We start from the raw sequence: 12873 nt of genomic DNA on the forward strand, positions 1-12873 counted from the left end.
GGGAAAACCTTAAAGTCTAAAGCATCTACCTGGAACACTCAATGAAATCAGAAAGAAGGCAGGGATGGAAACTAAACATTGGCTCAAACCTGAACATTGCAAAACCATCTTTCACACAGGATCACAGGATGTTAGGGGTTGGAAGAGACTTCTGGAGATCATTGACTCCAACCCCCCTGCCAGAGCAGGATCATAGAATCTAGTGCAGGTCACACAGGAATGCATCCAGACAGTGCTTGAAAGTCTCCAGAGGAGACTCCACAGCCTCTCTGGGCAGCCTGATCCAGTGCTCCATGACCCTCAGAGTAAAGAAGTTCCTCCTCATGTTGAAGTGGAACCTCCTGTGCTGTAGTTTCTATCCATTGCCCCTTGTCCTATCCCAGGGTGCAACTGAGCAGAGCCTGTCCCCTCCTTCTCAACACCCAGCCCTCAGATGTTTATAAACATTTATTAGATCCCCACTCAGTCTTCTCCAGACTAGAAAGCCCCAGTGATAAACAGCTTGTCTCCTGTGTCAAAAAGGCAATGCCTGCAAGCCAGCTAGACAATACTTCCAAAGGGAGCTTTTAACTTGAAGGCATTTCAGAGCCTGTTTCAACATATGATAAGGAAAAATCAACACACCTGAGCAAATGTCTCTATTGGAGAATTTGCTAATTTGCAAAACCAGAATGATCTTCTACTTAATCATAGAATCATAGAATCAACAAGCTTGGAAAAGACCTCAAAGATCATCAAGTCCAACCTGCCACCCAAGACCTCATGACTACTACACCATGGCACCTAGTGCCACGTCCAATCCCTTCTTGAACACCTCCAGGGATGGTGACTCCACCACCAACCTGGGCAGCACATTCCAATGGCTAATAACTCTCTCTGTGAAGAACTTTCTCCTCACCTTGAGCCTAAACGTCCCCTGGCACAGCTTGAGACTGTGTCCTCTTGTTCTGGTGCTGGTTGCCTGGAAGAAGAGACCAACCCCCTCCTGGCTACAACCTCCCTTCAGGTAGTTGTAGAGAGCACTAAGGTCTCCCCTGAGCCTCCTCTTCTCCAGGCTAAGCAACCCCAGCTCCCTCAGCCTCTCCTCACAGGGCTGTGCTCGAGGCCTCTCCCCAGCCTCATTGCCCTTCTCTGGACACCTTCAAGTCTCTCAATGTCCTTCCTAAACTGAGGGGCCCAGAACTGGACATCTAGCCCTTTGCTATTGAGATCCTCCAGATCCTCAGTTCCCCAGACACTGAATCACTCTTAAGAATCTTGGTTTCTACTTTTCCCTTTTATTTTTTTTTTTCCCCATTTTAATTCTCTTTTATCAGCTTGTCAGGAAATTCAGACCAATGATCTCTTTCTTTCCTTCACAAACAGCACTAAATAATGACATAAGATAAAACACCAACAGGAGCTACTGAGTGGCTTGTGCATGAGTTTTTATGCATTGATGGAAATTTTCAGGCACACACACGTCTATGCATGTATTTATGGTGGAAAGGAGAACTCACCTATGTCCCAGGTAAGGGGGTTATTCTGTTCCATCTCCCTTTTCCCTATAACGTACCAAATGCAGGCCATCCAGTGAGCAAGCAAGGCAAACATGGACATGAGAAGCGTGAGGACAATTGTGCTGTGCTGGGAGTAACGATCCAGCTTCTGAAGGAGGCGCAAGAGCCGTAGCAACCGTACTGTCTTTAGAAGGTGGACAAGGGAAACCTAGGGGAAAACAGAAAAACCCCAACTGCTCAGCAATTGACTTCTATCCCAGATCTCTCCTGTTGCAATGAAAGCAATCACTATCTTCTAGAACTCAATGGATTTTTGCCCACTGCTCAGTCAGTTACACAGCTGCACGTCATGCTTAGGTGAAACCTTACAGCAGCAGAGAACAGCAAAGAAGATGGTTAAAAAATCCAAACTGTTTACTCTTCCTGTGTACACACACATATACCATCTCTGATTTGAAGCAAACAAACTTGAAGTACTGGGAGCTTTTTTTTTGGTGTTTATACCTTTCCTGCTCTAAAAGAGAAGCATAGTTGTCAAGCCATCTACAGTTCATTTGATTCTATGAAACTACAAAATGAACACCTTCAAGCACACAATCATTTTCACTTTCTGCTAACAGCCAAACAGTAGCCTAACTCAACTAATTATGAGATGGCATCACCTCGATAATTAAGCCTGGGAGAGGCAATAACATATAGCAGATCCTTTGCAGAGCAAGGAAGGAGAGAGATAGAATCATAGAACCATAGAATTGTTAGGGTTGGAAGGGACCTCAAGGATCAGCCAGTTCCAACCCCCCTGCCATGGGCAGGGACACCTCACACTACAGCAGGTTGCTCACAGCCACATCCAGCCTGGTCTTCAAACCCTCCAGGGATGAGGCTTCCACCACCTCCCTGGGCAACCTGAGCCAGTCTCTCACCACCCTCATGGTGAAGAATTTCTTCCTAACATCCAGTCTGAATCTACCCATTTCTAGTTATACTCCATTTCCCCTAGTTCCTTCACTACCTGACAGCCTAAGAAGTCCCTCCCCAGCCTTCTTGTAGCCCTCTTCAGATACTGGAAGGCCACAATAAGGTCACCTCGGAGCCTTCTCTTCTCCAGACTGAACAACCCCAACTCTTTCAGCCTGTCCTCACAGGAGAGGTGCTCCAGCCCTCTGCTCATCCTCATGGCCCTTCTCTGAACATGCTTCAGCACGTCCATATCCCGCTTGTAATAGGGGCTCCAGAACTGGATGCAGTACTCCAGATGGGGTCTCACCAGAGCTTAGTGGAGGGGGAGAATCACCTCCCTTGACCTGCTGGCCACACTTCTCTTGATGCAGCACTTGTGACTAAATTATCAAATTACAGAACACTGCTAGGTATAAAACAAAGCAGTGGATTAGATATCATAATATTCTTTGTTATCGTGGAGTCATGTTTCATTTCAAGGCCTAAATGCTCTCTCATTTCAAAATAATTCCTGCATAAATTTGAACACAGATGCAATTAATCATGTGTAATTACACTGAATTTTCTCATTAGTCATGCCAAACACTCTTCCTCTATTGTGCCCAGTCTGTCATTGGAAGACCTGAAATGCCATCATGCAGCTTTCTCTTCTGTGTTGCAAATGTGGAAAGACAAAATGAGGAGTCAGCACCCATACTTGTGCCTGCATAGATTTTGCTTTGCCCACAGATATAAAACCATCGACATTTTTTATTTGGCTAATCATTTCAGACGAGCTGGGTTAACCTTTCCCTGTCAAAATGACAGGCACAGAATTTCATCTAAAATTAACACAAACTCAGTCATAGCACAGGGCTGAAAAGTACTGAGAAATAAAACGGCTACAAGCTAGCGAGAAAATTCTCTGCTTGAAAGAATCACCCTTGGCAAAAAAGTAATTAATGAGGAAACATGATGTGCTTTAAAAATGACTAGTGTCTGCTTGGTTAGTTGAGTTTCCTCCAAATAAAAAGATACTTTTACTCTATGAATGGAATGGAATAGAATAGAATAGAATAGAATAGAATAGAATAGAATAGAATAGAATAGAATAGAATAGAATAGACCAGGTTGGAAGAAACCTTCGAGATCATCGTGTCCAACCTATTATCCAACACCATCTAATCAACTGAACTATGATGGTGATTCCACCACCTCCCCAGGCAGCCCATTCCAATGGGTAATCACTCTCTCTGTGCAGAATTTCTTCCTAACCTCCAGCCTAAACCTCCCCTGGTGCAGCTTGAGACTGTGTCCTCTTGTTCTGGTGCTGGTTGCCTGGGAGAAGAGACCAACCTCCACCTGTCTACAACCTCCCTTCCGGTAGATGTAGAGAGCAATAAGGTCATCCCTGAGTCTCCTCCTCTCCAGGCTAAGCAACCCCAGCTCCCTCAGTCTCTCCTCATAGGGCTTGTGTTCCAAACCCCTCACCAACTTTGTAACTACCAATAGTTACTCTGAAAGAGAAAACGCAATCATTGTAACTAGTGCTTAATAGCCTGCTTTGTACTTCGGCAGCATTTCACGCCTCATTTCCACAGATTAAGGGATGCTCTTTGTCAGATGAACACAAGGATAGAAGGAGCTGAGGCATTGAAGTTAGGCCCAAAAGTGCCTGAAGCCTCAGACCTCCAAAGAGTCGCTCATTTAGTGGTAGGGCAGAATCCCTACAAGGTGTAAAGGAGTAGAGGCAACTCATTCAGTTGCACTTTTTTTTCTTTCAATATATCACCAAGGACAGCAAAAGACTCCAGAGCTTTTTCACACACCCTAACTGCACGAATCTCCAGCTGGAGGATGACAAAGTATTTAATTCTTGGAGCACTCAGGGAGCTGTGCCTGTCAGTCAATGTTAATTTGGATATCAGCATGATTATATACCATTTATTACTTGGGGCTTAATGTTAGGGGCTTAGTGTTAGGAGTTTATCATTATTGCATTAGGGATTCACTACTAACAGAGGGACATTTCAGTGTCCCTAGATATTCTTAATCATCACATTAATGATCTTATTAAAGAAAAATGTTTAAAGGTGCAACAGACAGGGGATGTGTATTAATCATATTATAGTAGAATAGAATAGGATAGGATAGGATAGGATAGGATAGGATAGGATAGGATAGGATAGGATAGGATAGGGTAGACCAGACCAGACCAGACCAGGTTGGAAGAGACCTTCAAGATCATCTCAACCAACCCATCATCCAACACCACTTAATCAACAGTTTTAGTATTGAGATATTTTAACTAAAAAATAAGTTACTAATATTTTCTTTTGTACAATTCAGTACAAAAAGCATAGAAGTCTTACCACTGGGGGGAAAAAAAACCCAAAACAACAAACCAAAATGAATAAAAACACAACCCAAGCCAACAAACAGACAACTCAAACCACCAAAAAAAGAGAGAAATAAAAAGATCAACTTTATTTGTTAAGATTTTTTCCTTGAAGGAAAGATCAAACCTGGCTCATTCAATGACAATTTCTTAATGGAAACTGAACCAACACAGATAAGCTGGCTCTTTGGTTTTAATCTAAGGGATAAAAAGAGATAGTAGTGTATTTGATAGCAGTGATTGAAGAATGTGGAATTGCTAACTGTCAGGTTTAAGGAGTTTGGAGCACAAGCCCTGTGAGGAGCAGCTGAGGGAGCTGGGGTGTTTAGCTCAGGGGAGACCTTATTGCTCTCTACAACTGCAAGAAGGGAAGTTGTAGCCAGGTGGGGGTTGGTCTATTCTCCCAGGCAACCTGTGGCAACCTGTGGCAACCTGTATCACTACCTGAGATCCTGAGAAGTCCCTCCCCAGCCTTCTTGTAGGCTATAGAATAGAATAGAATTAACCAGGTTGGAAGAGACCTTTGAGATCATCAAGTCCAACCTATCATCCAACACCACCTAATCAACTAAACCATGGCACCAAGCACCCCATCCAGTCTCTTCCTAAACACCTCCAGTAATGGTGACTCCACCACCTCCCTGGGCAGAACATTCCAATGGCCAATCACCCTTTCTATGAAGAACGTCTTCCTAACATCTAGCCTAAGTACTTAGTAAGTAAGGCTAATTAACCAAAAAATCCCAAACAAGCAAAGTATATGTATCATTTTTTTGCTAGTGAATAGACACTTTGACAACCTTGTGATATTTGTAGTCAACATGTACAAATATATTTGGTTCCTTCCTTCAACATCCAAAGTGAAAACACATTCCCTAGCTGAAGAAGGCATCAAAGCATTTCAGTTAATTTAGTTTCATTCTCCAGATCAGGCTAAAACCCAAAGCCCAGAACCACTCTAGACAGAAAGAACAGTTGAAGAAGATGTGTTGTACTTACCACAGTGACGTTGAAAGCATAAAGAAGGTCGAAAGGAAGCGCAGCAATTAAATCAATGACAAACCAAGTGGTCACGTAGTGGATACAAATGGATCTCGCTTCAAATATGACTTGGCCAGACTTGCTGACGTATGTTGTTCGGAAATTTAAAACAATATCTGCTTGACAAAGAATTAAGAGAGTCAGAGACAGCCATTTCTTGATTCCTTGGGATTACACCGGAAATCCACCGTTACACTGACTGCTTCTTATGCAGGGCAAAACAGAGACGAAGAATCTAATGTAAACCCAAATAGTGTAGAGTGGTAAGAGATCCACATTCAAGGAATCAAACCAACTGATGCACAAAGTTGTCCACTACAAGGACTAAAACAAATATAAATGTTTTCACAGGGGCTGGAAGGCACCTCCAAAGATCATTGAGACAAATCCCCCTGCCAGAGCAGGACCACAGAATCTAGTACAGGTGACACAGGAATGCATCCAGATGAGTCTGGAAAGTCTCCAGAGCAGGAGACTCCACAATCTCTCTGGCCAGCCTGTTTCAGTGCTCCCAAACCCTCACAGAGAAGAAGTTCATCCTCATGTTGAGGTGCAGCCTCCTGTGCTGTAGTTTACATCCATTGCCTCTTATCCTACCACAGGGTGCAACTGAGCAGAGCCTGTCCCCTCCCTCTTGCCACCCAGCCCTCAGATATTTATAAACGTTGATTAAATCCCCTCTCAGTCTTCTCTTCTCCAGGCTAAAAAGCCCCAGGGCTCTCAGCCTCTGCTCACAGGGCATGTGCTCCTGTCCCTCATTTTAAACATTTACAAATCATAGGACTGATTTCAAAGGGAGCTTGAATTAGCAACCAAACAAACCCAAACCACCCACATTACTCGTTAAACAGTACCAAATATTAGCAATTTCTTAATGAAAAATGGGGGGGGGGGGGGGGGGGGGAGGGAGGGGTGTGTGATATCTGTTCATAAATCTTATTTACATTTCTTTTGGGATTAAATATTATTAACTACTTAATTTAAAAGGTGTAATTGAAACCTTTGTTTAGTGACAACAGCCTAGCACAGAGTACAAATGTCATCCTCAAGGATAACCTTCCATTTATCAACAGAAAAATGCTGAACCTAGCCAAAAAAACCCAACCCAAACCAAACAAAAACACCTCCCCCACACCACAAAACACTTTGGGGCTATGGTGGAGATCACAAATGTGATATGAAATGCTTGGTGGCTTGTGCATTTTGTATGTTCCTATCTAACTTTGCAGGATAAGTCTCTTTCAGTGTGAGATATACTTTTGACATCTCTTGCCAAAATCCATTAACATTCGTAGAAAAGCTTAGGTCCTGACAACAGAGTCTCAATTATTTCCCTGTTCTACAAGACAAAGACTCTAATCTGTCCTCGAGCTATGCATGCAGTTTCTACCAACATTAGTGAGAACTACTTGTGCAACTTTTACAAAGTCAGGAAAGAGTGCAGCCAACCATCAATGCTGGTGTTTTACAGCAAGACCATTAGCCTGCTGCCTTGCAAATTGTAATGTCTTGCATTGATGACCAACTCATAAAAGAGAAAGAAGTGATCTCAAGTGTTCAGAGGACATTAAGAATGTGATTGACTTTTTTTCTCATTAAGAAGTAATACCTGCAGGGTGATGGCTTTGGTAATCTGAAAAACCACTGGACTTTAATATCCAGGTTAGGAGAGACAACTTTCTAGATGCTAGTCCAAAATAGAATGGAATGGAATAGAATAGAATAGAGTAGAATAGAATAGAATAGAACAGAACAGAACAGAACAGAATAAAATAGACCAGACCAGACCAGGTTGGAAGAAACCTTCAAGATCATCATGTCCAACCCATCAACCAATCCAACCCACCTAAACAACTAACCCATGGCACCAAGCACCCCATCAAGTCTCCTCCTGAACACCTCCAGTGATGGTGACTCCACCACCTCCCCAGGCAGCCCATTCCAATGGGCAATCACTCTCTCTGTGTAGAACTTCCTCCTAAACTCTAGCCTAAAATTCCCCTGGTGCAGCCTCAGACTGTGTCCTCTTGTTCATGTGATGGGTGCCTGGGAGAAGAGACCAACCTCTGCCTGTCTATAGCCTCCCTTCAGGTAGTTGTAGACAGCAATAAAGTCACCCCGAGCCTCCTCCTCTCCAGGCTAAGCAACCCCAGCTCCCTCAGTCTCTCCTCACAGGGCTGTGTTCCAAACCCCTTCCCAGCTTTGTTGCCCTTCTCTGGACTCGTTCCAGCAAGTCAACATCCTTCCTAAACTGAGGGGCCCAGAACTGGACACAGGACTCGAGGTGTGGCCTAACCAGTGCAGTGTACAGGGGCAGAATGACCTCCCTGCTCCTGCTGGCCACACTGTTCCTGATGCAGGCCAGGATGCCATTGGCCCTCTTGGCTGCCTGGGCACACTGCTGGCTCATGTTCAGCCTATTATCAACCAGTACTCCCAGGTCCCTTTCTGCCTGGCTGCTCTCAGCCACTCTGACCCCAGCCTGTGGCACTGCATGGTGTTGTTGTGGCCAACGTGTGGAACCTGGCCCTTAGATGTGTTAAATCTCATGCCCTTGGACTCTGCCCATCTGTCCAGCTTGTCAAGGTCCTTCTGCAGCATTCTCCTACCCTCTATCAGATCAACTCCTGCCCCCAGCTTGGAGTCATCTGCAAATTTACTGCTGATGGACTCAATGCCCTCATCCAGATCATCAGTAAATATATTGAAGAGGATGGGGCCCAGCACTGATCCCTGGGGGACACTATTAATGACTGGCTGCCAGCTGGCTGTGGCACCATTCACCACCACTCTCTGGGCTCAGCCCTCCAGCCAGTTCCTAATCCAGCACAGAGTGCTGCTGTCCAAGCCACAGGCTGCCAGTGGGACCAGTGGCACTGTGGCACCAGATGGATATGACACCATTCACCACATTTGATATTAGCATTTGTGAAGCAGCTAAAGCTTTAGCAGAGAAGAAAATAAAAGCTTTTTTTCTTTAATTCCCCTAAAGCCATCCAGTACAGCAAAGGCTTAGCAATGTGCATATGGAATTCACAGTTCAAGATAGAAGAGATTAAAGGTTTTTCTGCACAGCACCCCTTTCTGCTGCCTTATCAAAGCAATTTTGGTCAAGAGCCCCAGATAAGATTCATATATAAAAAACGGAAATGGTTCGGGCTTCCTTCCACATGCAAGCAGCCCTGAAGAAAAGCACTCAGTCATGCTGGTGCATGAGAAACTCAGCATCACCCACCAGGTGCACTTGCAGCCCAGAAAGCCAACCAGAGCCTGGGCTGCATCAAGAGAAGCACAGCCAGCAGGTCGGGGAGGTGATTCCCCCCCTCTACTCTGTACTGGTGAGACCCCACCTGGAGTACTGCATCCAGTTCTGGAGCCTCTGGTACAGGAAGGATCTGGAGGTGCTGGAAGGTGCCCAGAGAAAGGTCACGAGGATGAACAGAGGGCTGGAGCTCCTCTCCTGTGAGGACAGACTGAGGGAGTTTGGGTTGTTCGGTCTGGAGAAGGGGAGGCTCTAAGGAGACCTTCTTGTGGCCTACCAGTATCTGAAGATACAAGAAATCTGGGGAGGGGCTTTTTAGGGTGTCAGGGAATGATAGGACTTGGGGGAATTGCAAAAACAACTAGAAATGAGTAGATTCAGATTGGATGTTAGGAAGAAGTTCCTCACCATGAGGGTGGTGAGAGACTGGCACAGGTTGCCCAGAGAGGTGGTGGAAGCCTCATCCCTGGAGGGTTTGAAGGCCAGGCTGGATGTGGCTCTGGGTAACCTGCTGTAGTGTGAGGTGTCCCTGCCCATGGCAGGGGGTTGGAACTAGATGATCCTTGAGGTCCCTTCCAACCCTAACAATTCTATGATTGTGTGATTTTATACGTCAGAAAGCTGCACAGTACTTTGTTCTGAAAATGGCCATGGATCATTTGATGTCACAAACTGTAAACCTGTGAATCTCACAACTTGCACCTGCCAGTGTCACTAATTTATTAAAGAGTAATCTGAAATTCAACACAGACATCCATACTGTAAAGCATTGGAGATTACAGACAAGTGCACAGCTCCTTAATGCTGAATTTGTGTTCCAAGTGCCCCAAGATGGGCTCTAACCATTTCCTACCATAACAAAGGGCAACGATTTTGCAGACTACAGCTGTAAACCAGGCAAGGGGGACAGTTCATCTCTTAACTGATGGTTGAAGCCTGAAGCTGTGACTGGGTAAGTTTTGACTGGATATTAAGAAAATATTTTTTCAGGGCAAGAGTGGTCAGGCATTGAATGTGCTGCCCAGGGAGGTGGTTGAGTCACCAACCTTGGATGTGTTTAAAGGTCATTTGAATGTGGTGCTTGGGGATATGGTGTAGGGATGAACCTTATAGAGCAGCATTCTGGGTTGGGCTTGGTGATCCTGAGGGTCTTTTCCATCCTGAATGTTTCTGTGATTCTGTGAAAGTATGCATGAAGTGACTTCAAAATCACTTGATGTGAAAGTCCAGTCCTGTTTGGGAAATAAAAATCACTGGCAGCCAGGCTAAAGGAAAATTCAGTTTTAGATGTATCAGAAAAAGAAACACTAATCTGCAACTTTAATTCCTTTCTGCTGGTTACATCCCATTATGAGAGAAGCTCCTAATAGAGTTGTAGAACGAAACAGATGCATTCAATAGATACTTCTTATCTAACTGTAGAATGGAGTTGTAAAGTGGAGTTGCAAAGCATAGTTGTACCATATGAGATGCTAAATTGCAATCCAGTGCATCCTATGAGTCTGCAGGAGGTAAAGTTTTGTATCAGCTGCTTGGAGCAGCTCTGCTACAAGGACAGGCTGAGGGAGCTGGGGGTGTTCAGCCTGGAGAAGAGGAGGCTCTGGGGAGACCTAATAGCAGCCTGCCAGTACCTGAAGGGGGCTACAGGAAGGCTGGAGAGAGACTGTTTGCAAAGGCCTGCAGGGACAGGACAAGGGACAATGGCTTCAAACCAGAGAAGAGCAGATTGAAATTGGATGTTAGGAACAAGTTTTTCACTATGAGAGTGGTGGAACACTGGAACAGATTGCCCAGGGAAGTGGTTGAGGCTCCTTCCCTGGTGATATTCAAGGTGAGGGTGAGGCTGGACAAGGCCCTGGGCAACCTGATCTAGCTGGGGATGTCCCTGTTGATTGTGGGGAGGTCAGAATGGATGGCCTTTGGAGGTGCCTTCCAGCCTGGACCGTTCTATGATTCTATGAGTAGAGTTGTGGATTATCCTTTCCCTATGGTTTTCAAAGAAGAGCTGATGTTCTCCAGGAAAACCATGATCTCTTCTAATACTCTTTATTGGAATCAATATATCTGGATTAAATATGATATGCTGTATTTAAGATTGAACCCAACAGTTTTCTTTCTTATCACAAGCTTTATGTACTGAATGGTTATATAAAATCTCTATGAAATCGCAGCTATTGATGTAGGAAACAGGGAGAATGAAGGAGCCAAATTAAAGAAATAAAGTACCCCAGCCTATAAACTGTAGGTCCCAAGGTAGGACTTCATATCTTAGAGAAAGAATATCACAATCCACCACTGTATCAGCTGGGTGGCACTTTGTTAAGCAGAAAATCTTTTTCTCTCCCACAGCTTAAATAGGCAAAAATTTCTTATGGAGTATGGTCATTAAAGAAACTCATTGAAAAGGTTTACACAGAAACAGCATCACAGCAAGTTAGGGACTGGAAGGGACCTCGAAAGGTCATCCAGTCCAACCCCCCTGCCAGAGCAGGATCAGCTACACCAGATCACACAGGAACACATCCAGGTGGGTCTTGAATATCTCCAGAGAGGGAGAGAATGAGTCCTTAGGCAACAGTATGTTTAAAATGGCAAAATCTTTCTCTCAAGTGTAACTCACCCTGCTGCATTCCCTTGTGCTTAACTCCCAAGGAACATTTTTCTCCTGGCTTTTAGCATTCCAGAATATTTTAGAAAGAGCACTGTTTGGTTGGTGTGGGTAGTCAGAGAGGTTAAGAACCTCATTCCAGAGACATGTTACACCTCCATTCAAAGAAGGTCTTTTTTTCAGAGGTCTTGTAGATTTATCTGGATAGTTTAAATCTACAAAATCTTTAAAACCTGAACACAAGAATATCACAGTTCATGTAATATGATTCACCTCTGAAAAGAGGCTTTATTCTAGGGAAGTCATCTTTGAAAGCACTAAGCTGTTTATCAGTCAAATTACTCCGGGGAAAGCAGTGTATTTGTGACTGGACACCAAGGTGCTTATCACTGTACAGCAAATGAGGAGTGGAATCCTGTCACTACCTGACAGCCTAAAAATCCCTGTCCAGCTTTCTTATAGCTCTCTCCAGATACTGGAAGGCCACAATAAGGTCTCCTTGGAGCCTTCTCTTCTCCAGACTAAACAGCCCCAACTCCCTCTGTCTGTCGTCATTGCCCTCTGATCATCCTCACGGCCCTTCTCTGGACACGTCCCAGACTCACAGTTCTAAGGCAGTCCTATGATGTATGTTCTCCAGTACAGTTTAACAATCTGACAAGATTTCTAGTGACTTTAATTTATTCTCAGGTAGGACAGATCACAGCAAAACTAATTACAGAATCACAGATTCATAGAATTGTCAGGGTTGGAAGGCACCTCAAGGATCATCCAGTTCCAAACTCCCTGACACAGTTCCAAAGAGTGAAGAAACATGAATCATATTGCTGTGGCTTAAGCTTTTTGCAGAGCCCAAAAGCCCAATGGAACAGATTTAGGTTGCTTCCCCTCTCCCCTTCTCCCAGTAGGGAAAAGAAAATTAGGCAGGAGGAGAAGGGAGAGGTAAAACTCCAAAAGAACAGTATTGCACTGATTTGGAAGCAAACAAAAAGGTAAGTTTAGCACAAAGTAAAAGGCATTTGAGTAAAAGGAAGTACTTGTTCAGCAGTAGCCAAAGCACTGCTGTGTCATTGACTGCTGCAGCAAAACACAGCACTAGAAGGATGCTTTGAGGAGAATTAACTCC

At 44.4% G+C, this 12873-nt stretch overlaps 1 protein-coding gene across 2 annotated transcripts in view; it reads right to left on the bottom strand.

Moving 5' to 3' along the window:
- The window catches only part of KCNH8 (potassium voltage-gated channel subfamily H member 8), a 154602-nt gene that overhangs the window by 61598 nt on the left and 80131 nt on the right, over positions 1-12873 (bottom strand). For both annotated transcript variants that reach the window (XM_068152531.1, XM_068152532.1), the window contains exons 6-7: positions 5836-5993; positions 1500-1707 (exon numbers count right to left, since the gene is read on the bottom strand). In XM_068152531.1, coding sequence (XP_068008632.1) covers positions 1500-1707; positions 5836-5993 — 366 coding nt within the window. The remainder of the gene's footprint in view (positions 1-1499; positions 1708-5835; positions 5994-12873) is intronic.

This window comes from Melanerpes formicivorus, unplaced genomic scaffold (genome assembly GCF_026170545.1).
Source record: "Melanerpes formicivorus ecotype bairdi unplaced genomic scaffold, bMelFor1.0.p_v2 SCAF_23, whole genome shotgun sequence".
Classification (NCBI taxonomy): domain Eukaryota; kingdom Metazoa; phylum Chordata; class Aves; order Piciformes; family Picidae; genus Melanerpes; species Melanerpes formicivorus.